Source organism: Vigna unguiculata, chromosome 9 (assembly GCF_037176805.1).
Source record: "Vigna unguiculata cultivar grain cowpea cultivar isolate G323 ecotype 2 chromosome 9, ASM3717680v1, whole genome shotgun sequence".
NCBI lineage: Eukaryota > Viridiplantae > Streptophyta > Magnoliopsida > Fabales > Fabaceae > Vigna > Vigna unguiculata.
Window position 1 is genome coordinate 38,621,398 of NC_140800.1, and position 20,715 is coordinate 38,642,112.

The 20,715-nt window shown below is 30.0% G+C and overlaps 2 protein-coding genes across 5 annotated transcripts; one reads left to right on the forward strand and one right to left on the reverse strand.

The window, feature by feature from the left end:
• Positions 1-146: 146 nt before the first annotated feature.
• On the reverse strand, positions 147-1,134 carry LOC114162595 (DNA-directed RNA polymerase subunit 10-like protein). The gene is made up of 4 exons (XM_028046532.2): positions 990-1,134; positions 791-849; positions 531-625; positions 147-427 (listed from the first exon to the last, which is right to left on the reverse strand). The coding sequence occupies exons 1-4, from the start codon at positions 1,023-1,025 to the stop codon at positions 402-404; spliced, it is 216 nt and encodes a 71-aa protein (XP_027902333.1). The 5' UTR covers positions 1,026-1,134; the 3' UTR covers positions 147-401.
• A 13,005-nt stretch (positions 1,135-14,139) lies between these two features.
• LOC114163962 (mechanosensitive ion channel protein 2, chloroplastic-like) lies at positions 14,140-20,653 on the forward strand. Of its 4 annotated transcripts, none has more exons than XM_028048370.2 (14): positions 14,140-14,357; positions 14,679-14,896; positions 14,978-15,037; positions 16,046-16,203; positions 16,988-17,123; positions 17,218-17,315; positions 17,640-17,753; positions 17,919-17,979; positions 18,310-18,459; positions 18,674-18,784; positions 18,966-19,133; positions 19,239-19,352; positions 19,522-19,578; positions 19,730-20,653. In XM_028048370.2, exons 2-14 carry the CDS (start codon positions 14,816-14,818, stop codon positions 20,477-20,479), a joined length of 2,058 nt encoding a protein of 685 aa, XP_027904171.1. In that variant the 5' UTR covers positions 14,140-14,357; positions 14,679-14,815; the 3' UTR covers positions 20,480-20,653. The 4 variants fall into 4 exon arrangements, with proteins under 4 accessions (XP_027904171.1, XP_027904173.1, XP_027904172.1 ...); XM_028048372.2 differs by having other exon boundaries at positions 17,000-17,123; XM_028048371.2 differs by having other exon boundaries at positions 14,152-14,357; positions 14,816-14,896.
• Positions 20,654-20,715: the final 62 nt, after the last annotated feature.

The following is a 20,715-nucleotide window of genomic DNA, read 5'->3' on the forward strand; positions in this document are numbered from 1 at the left end:
ACTATATTAACTTTCGGGCTGATTAAGTCTCTTTTCATAAACTCATCCCAAATAAATTCTATACGCATTGTACACACAGGCTAAATTGCAACATGCAATGTATATCAGACAACAATGTTCCTAAAAAAACAAAATTAGGACATGCATTGGCATCAATTACGACATTCTTCAAAAATTTGGTCTGTCATAACAAGGCATATGAAATTAACATAAACGGTGTCTTGCCAAAGCCCCTCTTAAGAACAGACAACAAACATATTTGATCTAAACCGACACAAAAACATGACCCTGCTTGTAGCAAAAACAATTAATTCAAGAAAAAAAAAAAAACAAGAAGAAAAACTGGTACATGTCCACGGGGCATGGAATTCACTGAACCATCTTTGGTTATCTGGTATTCCTTAACTGGGATCAGACTTGTCCAGCGCTGCAACCAAATGTATATAGTTCAGTTCAATTCAGCACAGAGAGAATAACAACAGTAGAAAATTAACACACATAAAAAACATAATAGAGGGAACAGAAGTTACCGTTGTAATTGAGTAGCTTCTCGATGAGATCAACATGGGTCATGAGCATGCGCCTACAACAATAACGAACCAGCCCCAATGCATCCAATGCATCTCTGCAATCCATCATTACGTTAAATGTTAATACAGCAATATTACAACTAACGTGAATCAAGTTCAGACACAGTAGTAACATCTATAATCATCCTAAAGAACAAGAACTAAGGATTAATCTTTTAAAAAAGAAACTATGAATAAAAGAGAGGAGATAGGGCACGAACCCTTCACTGTAATCTGCCTGCAGAAGGTCCAAATAGGTGTCCCATTTGTTTCCAATGACCTAAATCGGAGAAAAGGAACAAATTTGAGGATTAGCAAAATAAAACCCTAAACCCTAAAAGCGCAAAAGCATCCAAAATGTTTAATTAATTTTGATTGAGCACGAGACATGTGGAATGAAAAGAGGAAGAAAGATAATACCTTTCCACAGGTGAAGCAACGAACTGGGATGATCATTTTCCTCTGATATCGATGCTCCTACACCCCCTCTTTTCTCAATCGATACTGTTTTTCACGGACGTACTGATTTTAAAGGTTTTCTTAATTTACACACGAAGTTAACGAAACAATATTTTATGATTTCATAAGCACATGGGCTGTTCCATGATTCCAGCCCATGCATATTTGGGCTTTTATGTTCATTGGCTTATTAACTATTTGTGCTTCCTGCACCCATCATTACCAAATACACCTTACACTAATAAATTTCTTACAGTTCGTAATTTCTTATGTTCTTAATTTTTCAAGGTTCTCAACTTCTCACGGTTGTCAATTTCTCACGATCTTGAATTTCTCGCAGTTCTCAATTTATCACATTTCTAAATTTCAAATTCTTAAGGTTGTAATTTCAATTTCTTAAGGTTATCAATTTCACACAGTTCTCAATTTTTTCACGGTTTTTAATTTCTCGCAATTCTTAATTACTCATAGTTCTCAATTTCTCGCGGTTCTCAATTTTTTACGGTGCTCAATTTCTTAAGGTTCTCAATTTCTCATAAATCTCAATTCTCGAGGTACTCAATTTCTCAAGGTTCTCCATTTATTATGGTTCTCAAATTCTCAAGGGTCTCCAATTTATCAAGATTCCCCAACTTCTCATGGTTCTTCATTTCTCAAGGTTCTATGTTTCTAAAGATTTTCAATTTCTCACAATTCTCAATTTCTCACGATTAACAATTTCTCAAGGTTCTCAATTTCAAATTCTCAAGGCTTTCAATTTCTCACATTTCTCAATTTCTTATTGTTATCGATTTCTCACATATCTCAATTTCTCGAGTTACTCAATTTCTCAAGGTTCTTCATTTCTTACGAGTCTCGGTTTCTCTAGGTTCTTCAATTTTTCAAGGTTCTCCAATTTCTCAAGGTTCCCCAACTTCACAAGGTTTTCCATTTCTCAAGGTTCTTTGTTTCTAACGGTTATTGATTTCTAGAGGTTATCAATTTCTCTAGGTTCTTAATTTCAATTTCTCAAGGTTCTCAATTTCTCACGGTTCTCAATTTCAATTTCTTAAGGTTCTCAATTTCTCATGGTTCTCAAATTCTCACAATTTTCAATTTCTCGTGATTCTTAATTTCTCACGATTTTCAATTTCTCATGATTTCCAAATTCAATTTCTAAAGGTTCTCAATTTCATTTTCTAAATGTTTTCAATTTCTCATCGTTCTTAATTTCTTACGGTTCTCAATTTCTCATGATTTTCAATTCCTCAAGTTACTAAATCTCTCAAGGTTATCCATTTCTTATTGTTCTCAATCTCTCAATGTTCTTTGATTTCTCAAGGTTCTCCAATTTATCATGGTTCTTCAATTTCTCAAGGTTTTCTATTTCTCAAAGTTCTTCAACTTCTCAAGGTTCTATATTTCTCAAGGTTCTCCGTTTCTAAAGGTTCTTAATTTCTCCAAGTTCTCGATTTCTCTAAGTTCTCAATTTCTCACCGTTTTCAAATATTCACAGTTCTCAATTTTAATTTCTCAAGATTCTCAATATCTCACGATTATCAATTTCTCGAGGTTCACAATTTCAATTTCTCAAGGTTATCAATTTCTAACCATTCTCAAATTCTCACGGTTTTCAATTTCTCGCGGTTCTTAATTTCTCGTGGTTATTAATTTCTCACGGTTTTCAATTGCTCACGATTCCCATTTTTAATTTATCAAGGTTCTCAATTTCATTTTCTAAATGTTTTCAATTTATTACGTTTCTCAATTTCTCATGGTTTTCAATTCCTCAAGGTACTAAATCTCTCAAGGTTATCAATTTCTTACCGTTCTCAATTTCTCAATGTTCTTTGATTTCTCAAGGTTATCTAATTTCTCCAGGTTCTTCAACTTCACAAGGTTATCCATTTCTCAAGGTTCTTCGTTTTTAAAGGTTTTTAATTTCTCGAGTTCTCGATTTCTCTAAGTTCTCAATTTCTCACAGTTCTCGATATTCACGGTTCTCAATTTCATTTTCTTATGGTTCTCAATTTTAATTTCTCAAGATTCTCAATTTCTTAAGATTTTCAATTTCTCGAGGTTCTCAATTTCTAACCATTCTCAAATTCTCGCGATTTTCAATTTCTCGTGGTTCTTAATTTTTCACGATTTTCAATTTTTAATGGTTATGAGTTTCTCAACTTCTCACCATTCTCAATCTCTGACGATTCTCAATTTCAAATTCTCAATATTATCTATTTCAATTTCTCAAAGTACTCAATTTAATTTTCTCACGAATTTCAATTTCTTAAGGTTCTCAATTACTCACCTCACAGTTATCAATTTATCAATTCTCAATTTTTCAATTTTCAAACACTAGATTTTTCAAAGTTCTCTATTTCTTATTATTCTCAATTTTTCAAGATTTTCAAATTTGATAAGATTATCATATATATATATATATATATATATATATATATATATATATATATATATATATATATGACATATCACTTATATAAATTTTTAATTTTTGTTAGGTTTTGATCGATTGACTTATTTAAAAAAACAAAAAAAAAAACAAAAATATTTATTTTTAAAATTTGAATTAATAGAATTTGAATATATTAGTTTTTTTTTAAAATTCAACTATAATATCCGTAAGTATTAATGAGAATCATTTTAGTGTACTTGTTAATAATTTTTTTTTATATTAATATAAATATTTTATAACTTTATTATTTTTATAAATTTAACATCATAGAAATTAACAAAAAATATTAATTTATAATTTTTTTCTCACAATATCATTTTTAATATTATAAAAAAAAGACATGTAGCGTTTGTTGACTGGTAAATATTATATGAATAAAACATGTTAAAAAGTTTAAATTTCATGCAATGATGGTATAACAGTGTGAGATTAATTTATGAGATGTGTATGGCAAATTTATTGATTATTAAAACATTATTTTGTTAAATTGAACCAAATATGAATTTCACTTTTTAAGAGTGTAAACTTCAAGTGTTAAATTCTATTAGGTAGGGTAAACCTGATGATTAGATAAATTCTTCTGTATCATTATCGCAATAAATCCGATAGAAATTATTATTTTATTTTAATTAATTAAGAATTTAATGTAACATCGATAATAAAAAAAATTCAATACAATTTGTTCTCAATTTTTTTTCCCACAAGTTATATTATGCTGCCACATCAGCAATTGAGCACGCGAAACACATTTATTGTCATGTCATTTACGTGCATACCCAACATCTTCTGAACCATATACTTCAAGACCATCTTATCCACTCAGAATATATTTTATTTAAAATAAAATACAAACAAATATACGATCATTTTTGTCTGTATTCAAGTTATAATTGAATCCTTTGAAACTTTAAATCCATTAAACTTTTATTATATTATAAATTGTATTATTTAATTAAATACAATCTTGAACGATATATAAAAAAAATTACAAATTAAGTTTCTACTCTTACTTTTTACTGTGTAAGTTTTACTTTAGGGTTTCTAAAACTTTTGTAAGTTTCACTTTAATTTTTACAAAATTTCAATTTTGGTCTATAATTATTTTATTATGGTTTAGGGTTTTGGTCTAAAACTCTAAACTCTTACTTTTTCTAAAACTTTTGTAAGTTTGACTTTAATTTTTACAAAATTTCAATTTTGGCTATAATTATTTTATTATATTACTTAAGTCTTTTTAAAAGTACTTAACAAAATTATCATTTAATTTCACATATATTTTATTAATATAATAAACAACATATTGTTTAAATAATATTTGAAGCATTTTTTTAATTCAATATGTTTATAAATAAATATAATCTTGAGCAAAAAGTATTGTTCCTTAAGTTACAAAACAACATAGAAAAAATTAATTTTCCTTTTGTCATTTTTGTTTTAGTAAGTAAATGTTGTTTGAACAAATTATACTAAGAAAAAACTTTATGCAGCAATGCAATAAATATATTTCAAAACTAACCAAAAATTTATTTTGCCACGTAAGATATTTTAAAGAAGTTCGAAATATCCTGCACATTTGGAACGTTTAAACATTTTGGTAGTAAATATATCATTCAATGAGATTAAATTCACTACATCCAATATTTAACTATTTTATCGGATTTATATTTTTTTAGGGTTATTTTTCTACTGTGTCTTCATAATATACTGTTTACCACTAGTTGTAATGTTTTAAAATATATTAAAAAATATTTAAAATGTCAATCCAATATATTTTTAATGTTTAATATAGAATAACACAACAAAAAATTAGTAGAGATTCTGAACTCTATTTTATCATATTTTAACACTGAATTAAAAGTGATTTTCTAAATAAAAAAATATCGGTTTTTTACGTACTAGACAAATCACATTGCATAATTACGAGAATACACAAGTTTTTTAAAAATTACCAATTTAGGCAAATCGTGTTGGTACCGGATGTTTTCTCACGAAAAAATCGTGAGGCCCTTGTGCGTTTTTGGATCAAAGGCAGAAATCGTGAGGGGGTTAGCAACATGTAAGAAGAAATTGTGTGGGCCCAACACGTTTTCAACTTAAATCGTTTAGGGGTAGGGATGGCAACGGGGCGGGGCGGGGACGGGTTTCGCTATCCCATACCCATCCCCGCAGAAAAAATTCATCCCCATCCCCATACTCAAACCCAACGGGTATTAAACTTTTGTCTCATCCCCATCCCCACCGGGTAACGGGTATAATCTCGTACCCATACCCGTACCCGTGTTCTAACAACTTCAATATTAACTTTTATGAGAGAAAAAAATTACGGTAAAGAAAACATAATATTATCAAATATTCAATATTAGGAGGATGATTGTTTCTTCCATATCAAATACTTTAAAATAAATTGTAATTGTCTACATTTTATATTAGAATACCAACTAAAATTTTATGAGAACCAAAACATTTATTAAATTTGCAAACTACAACATTAATGAAACTTAGTTGATAAAATTAAAAAAATATTTCAAAAAAATATAAAAGGAAAACAAATATTCAAATTAAAATATATTTTAAATGTTTGTTTACTTCAATTTTTTAAATTCTAATGAATCTCTTTTTTATCTATAACAATATATAAAGGAGATTCTTCTTTTTGTGTTCACATTTCAAAATACCAAGTTTACCCTTTAAATATAATAATTTATTAAATTTTTAAAAATTGACCATTACTTTTATAAGTTTTTTATAAAATCGACTATCTCTACTTCTCTTCTTCTTTATTTATCAATGGTTATTTTTTCATCTGTTCTGATATACTTCACTTTATTTTTAATAAATATAATTTTAGTTTATATATAAACTTAATAACATTACAATATTATCATCTACTAATATTATAATTTTAGTTTATATATTAACTTAATAACATTTTAGTTTAAAAAATGCATACACATAGGCGCGATAGCGCCTGTGTTTATGCTAGTACACTAATAAAAGTTATAATACATCACTTGATCAAAATGACACAAAGAACAAATAATAAACACAATAATAAAATTTTGACATGGATTTTGTATCTTTTGAACTTCAATATATGTTGGATAGTGACAAAAAAATGTTCATAGCAATTACATTAAATTTTTATATTGTAGTAAATAAAATTTATTTATACAATTAAAGTAAAAAAATTACAGTATGATTAATAATGAGTTATAAAATAAAAAAATAGATAGAATATATCGAAATATTATTCTACATGATGAAATGAACAATAAATAAAAATATTAAAAAACTAACAAATGTGTGTTTTAGAAATAATTTAAGAGACTATGTAAAATTAAGGTATGATAAGATGAAAAATACCTTAGAGAACAAATTATTAAATTATGTTTGAAGTGGTTAAAATTGAAAAGAAATATCATTAGTGCCCAAAAAATTTGTCACTAAATTACAAATAAATTAGTAATTAAATTGGTCACTAAATCAATACCGATTCGATCATTGAATCGGTCACTAATTTAATCACTGATTCAGACAATAAATCAATTACTACCACCAATGACGAAAAATAGTGATTGATATGGGTTAATGACTAAATCAGTCACTATTTCATGTTTTTCTTGTAGTGAATTATCATATATTATTCCTAAATATCATTATATATATATATATATATATATATATATATATATATAATTTTAACCACTTCAAACATAATTTAAAGTGAAAAAATTACAGTATGATTAATAATGAGTTATAAAATAAAAAATAATTAGATAGAATATATCGAAATATTATTCTACATGATGAAAATAAACAATAAATAAAAATATTAAAAAACTAACAAATGTGTGTTTTAGAAATAATTTGAGAAACTATCGAAAGAAATCGCACAAAGGAAATCAAATGTATAATTAAGGTATGATAAGATGAAAAATACCTTAGAGAACTAAGAAAATTTTTCAAATATCAACATATATACTCAATAGTTGAAAAATAACGAAAATTATTTTAATGAAACAAAAGAATTCTTCAAATTAAACAAAAATTAATAAGAATAAGTAAAGAATTTTTTTTATATTACCTTAAATTGAGAGTATAAACATTCTTATGTGAAAGGAAAATATATAATAAATAAAAATATTAAAAAATAATAGAAATATTCAAATGTAAGGCATAAAAAAATTTTAATTAACATACATCATTTTAGCATAATTACATAAAGGTTATGATAAGATAAAAAATATATTGGAGATGCGAATGAGTTTCATGACAAACTAAATAATTAAAAGAAATAAAAAATAGAAAGTATATATATATATATATATATATATATATATATATATATATATATATATATATATATATATATACACACACACACACAGAGAGAGAGAGAATTACTTAATTAATTATGAATATTTTAATAATTTAAACAAAGACGAAGATATGGCGGAGACGGGTATTATGGCGGGGATATGTACATCCCCATACCCATCCCCATACCCAATTGAAAAAGTCGGGGATTCCCCAAACCCATACCCATACCCAGTCAATGCGGGGATTCCCCGTCAAAATGGGGACGAGTTCGGGCAATACCCACGGGGACGAGTTTATTTGCCATCTCTATTTAAGGGACACGTTTTCTAAGCTGTAATCGATTACTTTACAATGTAATTGATTACAAAATGAGTTGTAGTATCTATGGGTTAAATGTAATCGATTACAAAAATATTGTAATTGATTACAATCGTAATTTAAAAAAACAAAACTGATTAAATTTTAATCGGATACAAAGGCAATCATAATAATAATGTCAAATATGAAACTAAAAACAAGGGAGAAAGTAGAAAAGTGTATGCTTATTTATGGGAAAGGGTTTATGTTTGGTTGCCCATGGTGCAAAGTGTATGCTTATTTATACATGTTTCAGAACAACTATTTATACACCATGATACATTATAATATATTTGGACCCACCATCAATCAATGATAAAGCTGCATTTTCATCTTTCTGTCACATAAGCCAAACTTTTGCATAACTCCATCTCTCTCATAAGCACCTATTTCTCAACCACGCATGCATATATTTCCAGCTGCCAAATTGCTTTAAACACACCTTGCAATTTCAATGAATAATGGAGGTCAGGGAATCTCTGCAATGGAACTCTCATTGGTGTAGTGCGTGAATAATTATAGGTAGAGATTCCTTCATTATTTTTAAACTGTCAGGGAACATGAATGCATAGTGTTCAAGATGTGAAGGGTGATATGGTTGCCTTTGTATCTAACTAAAATTTATTTAGTTTTTTTTTTAGATTACGACTGTAATCGATTACAATATTTTAGTAACCGATTACATTTAACCCATAAATACTGAATACTGCAACTCATTCTCTAATCGATTACATCGTAAAGTAATCGATCATAGTTTAGAAAATGTGCCCCCCTAAATAATTTCAGCTAAGAACGTGCTGACCCTACACAGTTTCTTCTTATATGTTGCCAACCCCTAAGGACTTCTGCCTTTGACCCAAAAATGCACAGGGACCTCACGATTTCTTCATGAGAAAACGTCTGGTTTGGTACCAACACAATTTGCCTAAATTGGTAATTTTTTAAAACTTGCCTATTATCATGACTATGCAGTATGATTTGCCTACTACGGGAAAAAAAAATGTATAGTTTAGTTAAGGCTTAATTAGACTTTTCATCCTCTACTTTATATCCGAGGTTCATTTTGGTCCTCTTTTTTTTTCGGGGTTCAATTTAGTCCCTTAGTTTGTGTAGGAGGTTCAATTCAGTCCTGTGTGTTAACAGCGTTAAAAAAATTAACGGCAGAGTGATTTGATGTGATACTGTGGCAATTTTACATGACGTGTCAAGTAGGGACATCAGCTTATGTGGACAGTTCAAAAAGAAAAATTAAAGTCAGTGGTAATTGGAAGAAGCGAAAATTAGGGTTCGTGGAAGAGGCGAAAATCAGGTGCGACGAGGAAAGAAATCTGGATGCGAGGAAGAATTTGGGGATAACGATTGAACAAATTAGGGTTCGAGGAAGAAGCGAAAATCATTGAATCAATATATTACCAGAGAGCCTTGGCTCGTTTCTGGTCTAAATTCATTGATGACAATGTAATCCATCTTTTCCACTTTTCTTTATTCTTCCTCGTTTATCCCAAAAACACCACCTTTCATGACTTGTTAATTTGCGGGATTGTGAATTTGAGTTACTCTGAGTTCATAAAGTTAATTTAAACTGCTTTAAATTATTATGATTTATACAACGGTGACTAATAAATAGTGTGATTTATGAAATCAGATTGTGGGTGTTTCATGGAAATCTGTTTTCACGGTTGATGAGAAAGAGCGTGAGAAGAATGTTGCAGAAACATATGAGGGTCTGCAGTTTCTTGAGAATGAGATAAAGGAGAAGAAGTTCTTTGGAGGAGAGGAGCTTGGGTTGGTGGATATTACTGCTGTCTATGTTGCATATTGGATCCCTTTGGTTCAAGAAATAGCAGGGTTAGAGTTATTGACAACTGAGAAATTTCCTAATCTCTACAGGTGGACCCAAGAATTTGTGAACCATCCAATTGTCAAAGAATCTCTTCCCCCCAGAGACCCAGTTTTTGCCTTTTTTAAAGGACGTTATGAAGGCCTTTTGGCTTCAAAATAGATTTGATGTTGTGAGAGATTTAGAATTTCTAAGGAAAATTGTGTGGACTACTTGTGATTGATCAGTTACTGTTAGTTAGGATTTGATTTCAAAATTATGGTTGAAACAGAATTTTCATATGTATTGCCCCCTCCTAAACGAATTCTACCTGGAAGACCCAAAAAGAAAAGAAGACTTGAAGCTTGGGAGATGAACAAGAATGTGGAAGCCATGAGGATGTATTATGCAGCTTTTAGTTTTGGAGCTTTTAGATTTTTATGCTTGTCAAATGAAGCTGAACTTCAGCACCACGAAGAAGACAACTAAATTAGGGCAAATGAACACTTCTATCTCCATAAATAACCTTCATTGCCACCTCATTACACCACATTGATGACAAGGTACTCAGGACTTGCCACGTCCCTGTTCCAAACAGACACAATGGCAATATTCTGACGCCGTTTAACTAAAACTAACGGGAGGGACCATTTTAAACTGTTTTAACAAATTGGGGGACTAAATTGAACCCCGAAAAAAAGAGAGGACCAAAATGAACCTCACATATAAAATAGAGGACGAAAAGTCTAATTAAGCCGTTTAGTTAAACACCTCTCTGTATCATGAGATCCCTTTAGTCTTTTAATATCATATTCAACTCTATTGTGATCATGTACAAATATATAACAATTGATAAAATATATTTTTCCTTCTCTAAGAAGTACTTATACTTTAAGATACAAGTGGTGAGGTTGGATAAACTTCAAAATCTTAGAGATTTAAAACAATATAGTTGATTAAAATAAAAAAATTATGATTCTTTTTTCAACCCAAAAGTATGTCTAGCCAGCATTAATAATAAAAAAGAATAGAGTTAACTGGGCTATCCAAAAAAATATCATATTAATCAAGTAGAGAATATTCCAAACTAAAATTAAATTGTAAAAAATCATAAATATAAAAGTATAAATAATTTCAAGTTTCATTTTGAAATAAATTTTAAAATCGTATAATTTTAAGAAATCTAAATTTGTTTATAAAATTATAAATTTTGATTTTCTGTTGCATAAATTATAACAAAATAATGAATTTTGAAACCATCCTATCCATTTCCCTGCAATTAAACATTATGTAAGAGACAAAATCAAGCTTTCAACAAATTTTACGTAAGATTCTACAACGAAATTAAATTAAAAAGGAATTAAAGATTTAATTATTGAATAAAAAATAATTTAACAAATTATTTTAATTATTTAGATAATAATAACAATATATGATAAATGGTTAAATATATTATAGTTCGTGAATTATGAGAACTTATTTTTTTTTTTATCTCAAATTTTGATATAATTTAATTTACAAACTTTAAAAATTATTTAAAGTAGTATTTGTTATCCGATCCAATGATGTCATTTGATTTTTATGTAACAAAAGACATTCAACACCAATAAATTTGAAAAATAAAATAAGTGGACGAATTTATATAAGAATAAGTGAATGAATTTAAAAATAAAAGTAAATGAATTTGAGATAAAGTTTGTGAGTTATTTAATTATATGATAGATAAATAAAGTAATAAATGAAAATATAATTACTATTTTGATCTTACAATGAAAATTAATACATATTATATATAAATAAATATATATATATATATATATATATTATACATGCACAACACACGATTGATTCTCTCCTCTATATAACACATGTTACACACATGAACATAAACATAGATAAAATGGTAAAAATGTCTATTATTCTTGCAAATCTCACAACTTTGATGAGATGAGATTATCAGATAATCCTGCAAATCCGTTCCTTTCACTTTCTCGCAAATTAACATATAAGAACACATATAAGAACACGATTCGCAAACCGCAAATCTATGATTTTAAATCCATGCACATATCTCGTCCACTCAAACGAACTCAACATTATCTTTTTTTCATTTCTTATTTACTTGGTTTGTTAAAATCTAATTCTCTCTTTGTGATTCTACTTTCACCGTGAGTTTTGGACTTATTGGGGTTAACATTTCCCTTATGCGCTTCATCACCACCATCACTTCAGCCTTTTTTTCTATGGTATATGTTTCTCATTCATTAAAATATATATATTCTCTCTCTCTTTCTCCTTACATCATAAGAGGTTGACACTTCAATACTTACAAAACGAAGTTTTACCCAAAGTTTTTGTTCATCGCCATGCCCTCATGGGCCAAATACTTCTTCTTTATTCCATTTGCATACTTCCCAATTTTTCAATAAACACCCCTCACACTTGTAAATAGTAGAAACACCAATGTAAAATACTGTTTATCACGTGAAAAAAATTTTAATCATTGAATGATAAGAACTACATCCATCAATTTTAAAAATTTTTAGATTGAAACGAAATTCATTTTCGCATCATAATTTAAAAATTAAAACATATTAACCTTATAAAAAATAATATCAATAATTAAAACATATTAACCTTAAAAATAATATCAATAATAAAAGAATATGCATATGCCACTTTACATCCACTCATCATAGAGTGGGTACTAAATTTATATTTTAAAAATAAAACATGCTGCCATGTTTCTGCAGTTTTATTTATTGGTTACTTTTTTTTTATAAATTATAATAGTTTCATTAAATTTTTAAATAGGTTCTCATGTTTTGAAAAGTTTATCATGATTTTGACGTATTTTTGGATAAAAATATATGGATAAAAATATACACGTTCTCACTTACGTGTCAATTGTCGTTGTCTTTGTTAACTTGCAGCAAGTTAAACTCATTTTAGTGTTGTATCACATGTGAGACGAACCTTTCTATGTTGAATACGTTTTTATTGGATATGTTTTTACTATAGTTAGTGTTGTATCACTTTTGAAACAAACCTTTCTACTTTTATAGCTTAATAAAGTTTATCAAACTCTTAACAATATTCAGCCTCTTTTTTAATAAGAGTAATTGCTAGTAATAAGAGTTATTTATTTGTTTCTTATAAATACAAGATTCTCCTTTAAAGTCTCTTTAAATTATAGAAACTACTTGAAATTTGAGGAAAGCAAGCCTAATAGCAATTTAACCTTGAACTATGTAGTGTGTTTATTTGGAAATTATTCATAATTTTATTTTTTTACACAATTTTGACCCTTAATTTGAAGTTTTGAAATTAATTGCTTACCGAATAATTGTGTAGTATAGAGAATAATAATAATAATAATAATAATAATAATAATAATAATAATAATAATAATAATAATAATAATAATAATAATAATAATAATAATAATAATAATAATAATAATAATAATAATAATAATAATAATAATAATAATAATAATAATAATAATAATAATAATAATAATAATAATAATAATAATAATAATAATAATAATAATAATAATAATAATAATAATAATAATAATAATAATAATAATAATAATAATAATAATAATAATAATAATAATAATAATAATAATAATAATAATAATAATAATAATAATAATAATAATAATAATAATAATAATAATAATAATAATAATAATAATAATAATAATAATAATAATAATAATAATAATAATAATAATAATAATAATAATAATAATAATAATAATAATAATAATAATAATAATAATAATAATAATAATAATAATAATAATAATAATAATAATAATAATAATAATAATAATAATAATAATAATAATAATAATAATAATAATAATAATAATAATAATAATAATAATAATAATAATAATAATAATAATAATAATAATAATAATAATAATAATAATAATAATAATAATAATAATAATAATAATAATAATAATAAAACATGGAGACGCACATGTCGTGTAAGTTAGTACTATTTGGATATAAGGGTCGCGATCCTGGCGCCACATAAATCCACAATAATCTATAATTGGCGGGTTATCAGCATTCATTAATCCTAAACTCTGCGTTTTGATTGGACCAGGGAGAAGAAACTTGCTAATTGCGGCATTATTACCAAGCCAACCGAGTTTGGCTTTTCCACGGCGTCGTTCTTCAAATACTTAACACTTTCACCAATAATAACAGCGCCTCACAATTTCCTTTTCCATTCATTCAGGAGGATAATATCGTAATGCTCTTTTAGATTTTTTGCGGAATCGCTTACGTTTCTTCTCTCGTCAAATCCTCTTTTCTTCCACGAACCCTGAATTGTTTTCTGTAGCATCATTCAGGTTTGTAGATCTCAATTTTTACTCAATTGTGTATTGTTTTCCCTCTTTGAAGGCTCGTGAGGTATGCTTAATGAAGTGGTGTTATCACCGTTAAAAGCTCTTGCGTTCATCTTTGTTATAATCTTGACGCGAAATCTAGGGTTTTATTTCTTGTTTTTCTTTTTCTTTTTTGTCTTTTATTCGTTCCGAAGTTAAATTTATCTCAATTTATGGGAATATGACTGTGATTAGTTCAGTTGCTGAGAATTTGTTCAAAGATAAAGATTGCAGTGATCTGTTCAGTTTCCTTTTTTGCTAATGTTCTTGTTTGTTTTCTTGCAGGTTTTTGTTTTCCGTCGACTTTTGATACGTTTATATTTTTTGTTATTCGATTTTTGAGAAACGGAGGCGTTGGGTTGAAAGGGAGAACTGGCTTTCAACTTCGAACTGATTGCATTATCTTGTACTGCAATTTCAAGATGGTCTGTCCAGGTTCAACGCAACTGTCTCATGACGTTAGGCTCAACAGTAATATTGGATTCTGCGGTTTTCATCGTCATGTACGCGGATATTTAGATATTTTCCTACAGTTTCCTCTTCAATTTAAAGAAATCCTGAGTTTTATTTCAATCATTTGACAGAATCGGATGGGGGTTGGTCGATTACATTTGGTCACCATAAATCTTTCACCGGGTAGCTTGGTATGGTTCTTGTGAATTAAAATTTTCATACATGGTCTCTTTTCCGTTCCCTCTTTCGCCTATGTTTGATGGATGATTTAATCCTTTCCCGCTTGAATTCCTCTGTCCATGGGGTGCTCAATTGCACATGTGCATAGTTAATTTGGAATAGTATTCTGATTTGATTAAATATTTAGACTTAATAATGACAGAGTCTGTCCGGACCCAAATTTTAGGCAAAATGTGCACCTTTTGATACTACTATGCTGGCTAACGCCAAAGGTTTATATGTGGAAAAATGGCATTTTAATAACGTGTATCGTCAAGTAAATTATCATATCAATGAGAACGTTATCTACTTATCTTGTTATGCGTAAGACATAAAGTCTAGAAATTCTGTAGTAAGTTTGGCCAACTTAGCGTGGTTTTGCAGTAGAGGTATCAAAATGAACTAACTCGACTAACTCAAAGAGATTGCAAAGCAGGCTGTGCGAGTTCAAAAAAATGTGGCCTAAACTGATCTGAGCCACTATTGGCTTGACTCGTGTAGTCTGCAGTCCATATGGGCTCAGGTCGGGCCATTGTCTACGCATTGGCCTGGACCAGGTCTAGAAGAATCACAGCCCGTTAAAACTCATGCTTGACTGAGTCAACCACACCTTTTACATCTTAACCTATGGCCCTAGCCGAGCCACCTTTTTGGCACCCTTAGTTTGTAATGCCGATTAAGTTCCCACATTCCAGAAATAAACTTGACTGGTTCTTTTTTTTTTTTTTGGTTTTCTTTTCAGTGAAATTTAAGTACTTACTGAAATACTTTAAAGAGTGACAAAATATATCAGGTTTAAATTTTAGAATCCAATGCCAGCACAAAATAAGCTGAGATCGGTTGGATAGGTCATTGGCCAAAATTTGGTCTTCAGTACCCCTATACTTTGCATACATTTGGTGTTTTTCTTTCGTACTTGCTAATATTGATTATGTTTATTTTATCTAAACCTCTGGAGACATTTCTTTTGGAAATAACAGAAACAAGACTCTTCGACACTCCATCTTTTAAGTAGACTACATGCTCCAATAAGGCACGTGCCTTCCAAATGTAATGTTTTCATATGTCGGTCTGTCCTAACACCGGGTGGAGGGAGTGGAACTCCTCTCATGAAATCTGCTGGTGTTATTTTAACAAGGTTGGCTTCTCTCTCCTTGTTAATTTAGAAAGGTTCCCCAAATTCAGTGGATATGTATGCTCATACCTGTACGTGGTTTCTCACTTTTTCACCTTTTTCTTTTTGTCGTATAACATATGTTAACTTGTTACCTTGATGTTTTGTGGCCTTTCTAATGATGTCACGCATATATATATACAAACATATCTATGAATTTTTTTGTAATAAATTTCATGTTAATGAATCAGCTTGTAGTTATGATTCAGAGGTGTGTAATTAGAGAAATTCTAACAGCAGACTCTTCCCTATTGGTTGAAATTTGGTCCCAAATCCTATTTAGTGAAGCTCTGATAATTTTGTAGTTTCTGATAAATTTTGACGAATGAGAGTCTCGGGGAGAGTGTATGTCCAGACTATTATGTTAGAAAGTGTGTTCCTTGCTCTCTTCATAATTATATATCATAGTGTGGTCATTATATGCTCTTTTATTTCTTTTCTTTTTTTCACTCTGCTTTAAACCCCTGTTTTCAGTTTTCTAGTGTCTAATACAGCTGCATGGTGGTTAAACTGCCCTTCTGCCCCCGTCTGTTTTTGGTTTCTATTTATTTAGGTTGTGAACATATGTTCTGGAGTAATGTCAACCTGTCAAGTGATATGTTTCTATTTTATCTGCAAGATGATGATACGGTATTTGTAATTTATATATCTGAAGAACAGGGTTTATGATTTTCTACTATTCTTGTTGCTTCTCTCTCTTAATCTGTTATTTAATGCATAACTCTATGGAAATATTATTTATTTTTAGATATTTATTCAGGTCATATGATGCTTTACAAAGGAACCCTGTTTTGCTTCAATTGATCCCAGCCCTTGGCATCATTGCCTTTGCTGCTTGCGGTCTTGAGCCACTCATTCGACTAAGCAGGGTTTTGTTCCTTCAAGTAAGTTACCTTTAATTTTAATTATTCATTTATCCCAGATCTGATTGATTAATATGATTAATACTTTTTCTGATTATGAAAAAAATATTTTCAGAGAACTGACAGCAGTTGGAAGAAGAGTAGTTCGCGATATATTATGACATCTTATTTTCAGCCATTGTTGTTATGGATTGGGGCAATGCTCATATGCAGGTTTGTTTCTAAGTCAAGCGTAGACTCAGGAGTTTGAACAGATAAAATAGAAGATTTTATATAAGAGTTCTGGGATTGAACCAGAGTTTGCAGTACAGATCCTAATATAGGCCTAAGCCCAAACAAGGAGTCTCTGCCATCAAACAAACTTCAGAAATTTAACACACAATAATCTGGAAACTGTTGCACATCCTGCTTAAGAAAAGCGCACTTAACTGCCATACTACTGTCCTACAGTTCCTAAACACACAGCTGTCTTATCAGCTGACAAGTATATCTCCCAAGAAGCTGTATTGTTGTTGATCATAGAATTATTTGTTTCAGGGCATTAGATCCAATTGTCCTACCATCTAAGTCCAGCCAGGTTGTGAAGCAGCGGCTTCTGAGTTTTGTGAGATCTTTGTCAACAGTGATTTCATTTGCTTACTGTTTATCAAGGTATTGATCATTTTTTATGTTTTTTCTGCTTATACCAGACACAAAAGCACAGTGTTTTTATTACTTTCTTTCTCTCTCTCTCTCTCTCTCTCTCTTTTTTTAAGCGTATTGGGTCCTGCATGGTGGTTAAATTATCATGTTACAAGGTTGCATTTTTTTTTTCAGTTTAATTCAACAAGCACAAAAATTCTTTGTGGAGGCAAATGACTCCAGTGGTTCAAGAAATGTATGTTTCTGTTACATATTCATTTACTAGTATTGCTTGTTCCTGTCATGTTTTAATTGTTACATCAATGACATGATAGACTAATTTTTGTTGTTAGGGCATCCGAATGAAGCCTTAATTTCTTTTTAAATATAAATTAAAAATAAGAATATACTCAATGTATATGAAATACAGAATTGTTTTATATATTATTTTCACTTTTTTTTTCAGTATATGGATGGAATGCCTTTTCATAAAATCATTCTTCATTTCCTGTTTGTATCTTTTTGGGTGGGAATCCAATTTTTTTAATCTCAATCAGCTTCTCATTTAGGAAAATTTGACTAACAGGTGGGCTTTGATTTGGCTGGGAAGGCAGTATATGCTGCTGTTTGGGTTGCTGCCGTGTCATTGTTCATGGAGCTGTTAGGTTTCTCCACACAGAGGTGGTTAACTGCTGGTGGTTTGGGCACTGTATTGCTTACTCTGGCCGGTCGCGAGGTACAACATTGTTTCTTTTGTACTGTCTACCAGCATTGATTTTTGTTCATTGAAAGTTGTGAATCAATGGCTATGTCAACTTGATCAAATTCTGCAAGAATAAGTCTTCATAGTCAGTAGCCATATTCAATCAGTATTTTGTATATAAAAAATAAGTATTTAATACTCTTTGTTTGCTATTGTCATTCTAAGTTCATGTTTGCGATTAATCCAGATATTTACAAACTTTCTGTCAAGCATAATGATCCATGCCACTCGGCCATTTATTGTGAACGAGTGGATTCAAACGAAAATTGAAGGATACGAGGTTTCTGGCACAGTAGAGGTTTGTATCTCTAATCTACTTAGAACGAAATTTTACAAATATAAGTATCGTGGTGGTCCAGTAAACATGTTTTTTCTGTTGACCTCCACAATCATGTGACAGTAGAAGAGTTATTCCCATTGTAGAATTTCTTGTTTGTGCAACTTCAATTCTCTGGTATTCAAATTTGTTTTTTCTCTAGCATGTAGGATGGTGGTCACCAACCATTGTTAGAGGCGATGACCGTGAGGCAGTTCATATTCCTAACCACAAGTTTACTGTAAATATTGTGAGAAATCTGACCCAGAAATCTCATTGGCGTATCAAGAGTTACATTGCTATCAGTCACTTGGATGTTAACAAAATTAATGTGAGCATTATTGGATCACATGCTTAAAAAATACGTTCTATGACTCTGATATGCAATTTTTAATGTGAAAGCTGATGCTATCTTGGTACCCTTTTCTTAACGCAGAATATTGTAGCTGATATGCGCAAGGTTTTGTCAAAAAATCCTCAAGTAGAGCAGCAAAAATTGCACAGAAGGGTCTTTTTGGAGAATGTTAATCTTGAAAATCAGGCTCTCATGGTTTGTGTCTGTTTTATTGATTTGTTTATATGGCACGAGTCTTCAGTTTTTAATTTGTAAATTTTGGTGTTTTCTGCAGTGTCTTAAGAAACATATTTCGTCAGAAGTTTCTTTTTTAACTTTTTTTTCTCAATATATATTCTCTTACTATTGGTCCTCTTTGTTTCAGATATTAATATCTTGCTTTGTGAAAACTTCTCATTTTGAAGAGTACCTCTGTGTTAAGGTAAAATGATGCCAACAGTAACTACAGTTGCTTATGGTGAAAACTTTTTTTAAAGTTCTGGAAGCATGCCATTAATTCTATTATTAGATCATCATTATTCTTTATGTTCAATAATATTTTCTTTTGTAACATTTTTTGTATGTGATAATAGGAGGCAATCCTTTTGGATCTTCTCAGAGTTGTCAGTCATCATCGCGCCAGGCTAGCCACTCCCATCCGCACAGTTCAGAAAACATACGGTGAGGCTGACTCGGAAAATATACCTTTTGAGGACTCGATTTTCACCAGATCTAGAGCTGCAAATCGTCCATTCCTACTGATAGAACCACCATATAAAGTTCATGGTGAAGATAAAGTTAAACCCTCAACCCGTGCAGCTCGCGCAAATGAGGAAAAAGATTCCAGGATTGATGAAATCACGGCATCTGACACCAAAGGGGATGAGAATTCTGGAGCAACATCTACTTCGTCAGCTGATGTAAACAACTCCAGGGATAAATCCAAGTCATTTTCCGAATCACAGACTAAAAGGGAAAATGCAGAAGATGAACGAAAGGGAAGTACCGTTCCTGTATCTAGAAATCTATCTCAAAGTAATGTGCTTGAATCCTCTCCGGTTGCTACCCATGAGACCATTTCGGCTACTTCTTCACAGTCAAAGCAAGATGAAGAGAAATCTTCTGTCTTATCGGTTAGAACTTCCTTGGAAGAGAACATTCTTCTCGGGGTTGCCTTAGAAGGCTCAAAACGAACACTTCCTATCGAAGAAGAAATTACTCCATCTCCCATGCCCACCGATTCACAAGAATTTGCTGTTCAACGGAACGGTGGTGGACCTCCTGCTAGCAAGGATAAGAAGGATGGTCAGTCTTCATTCCCAACTGATAAACAAAATGACTAGATTAGTAGCTGAATTAGGCCGGATTAGAAATTGATATTTCAGTATATACCTCCGATAGAAGTTAAAAATGATCCAGCTGTCTTTTTATAAGTTGGAATTATGCATTGTATTCTCCCTAATTATCCGTGTATGTACATAATTGTCAATTCATGGTTTCACATAAGTTTCAGAATCTGTGAATAGCTCTGATTGTTGTTTGTTCCCCACTCCGATTATAGGCCATAAAAGGTAAAATC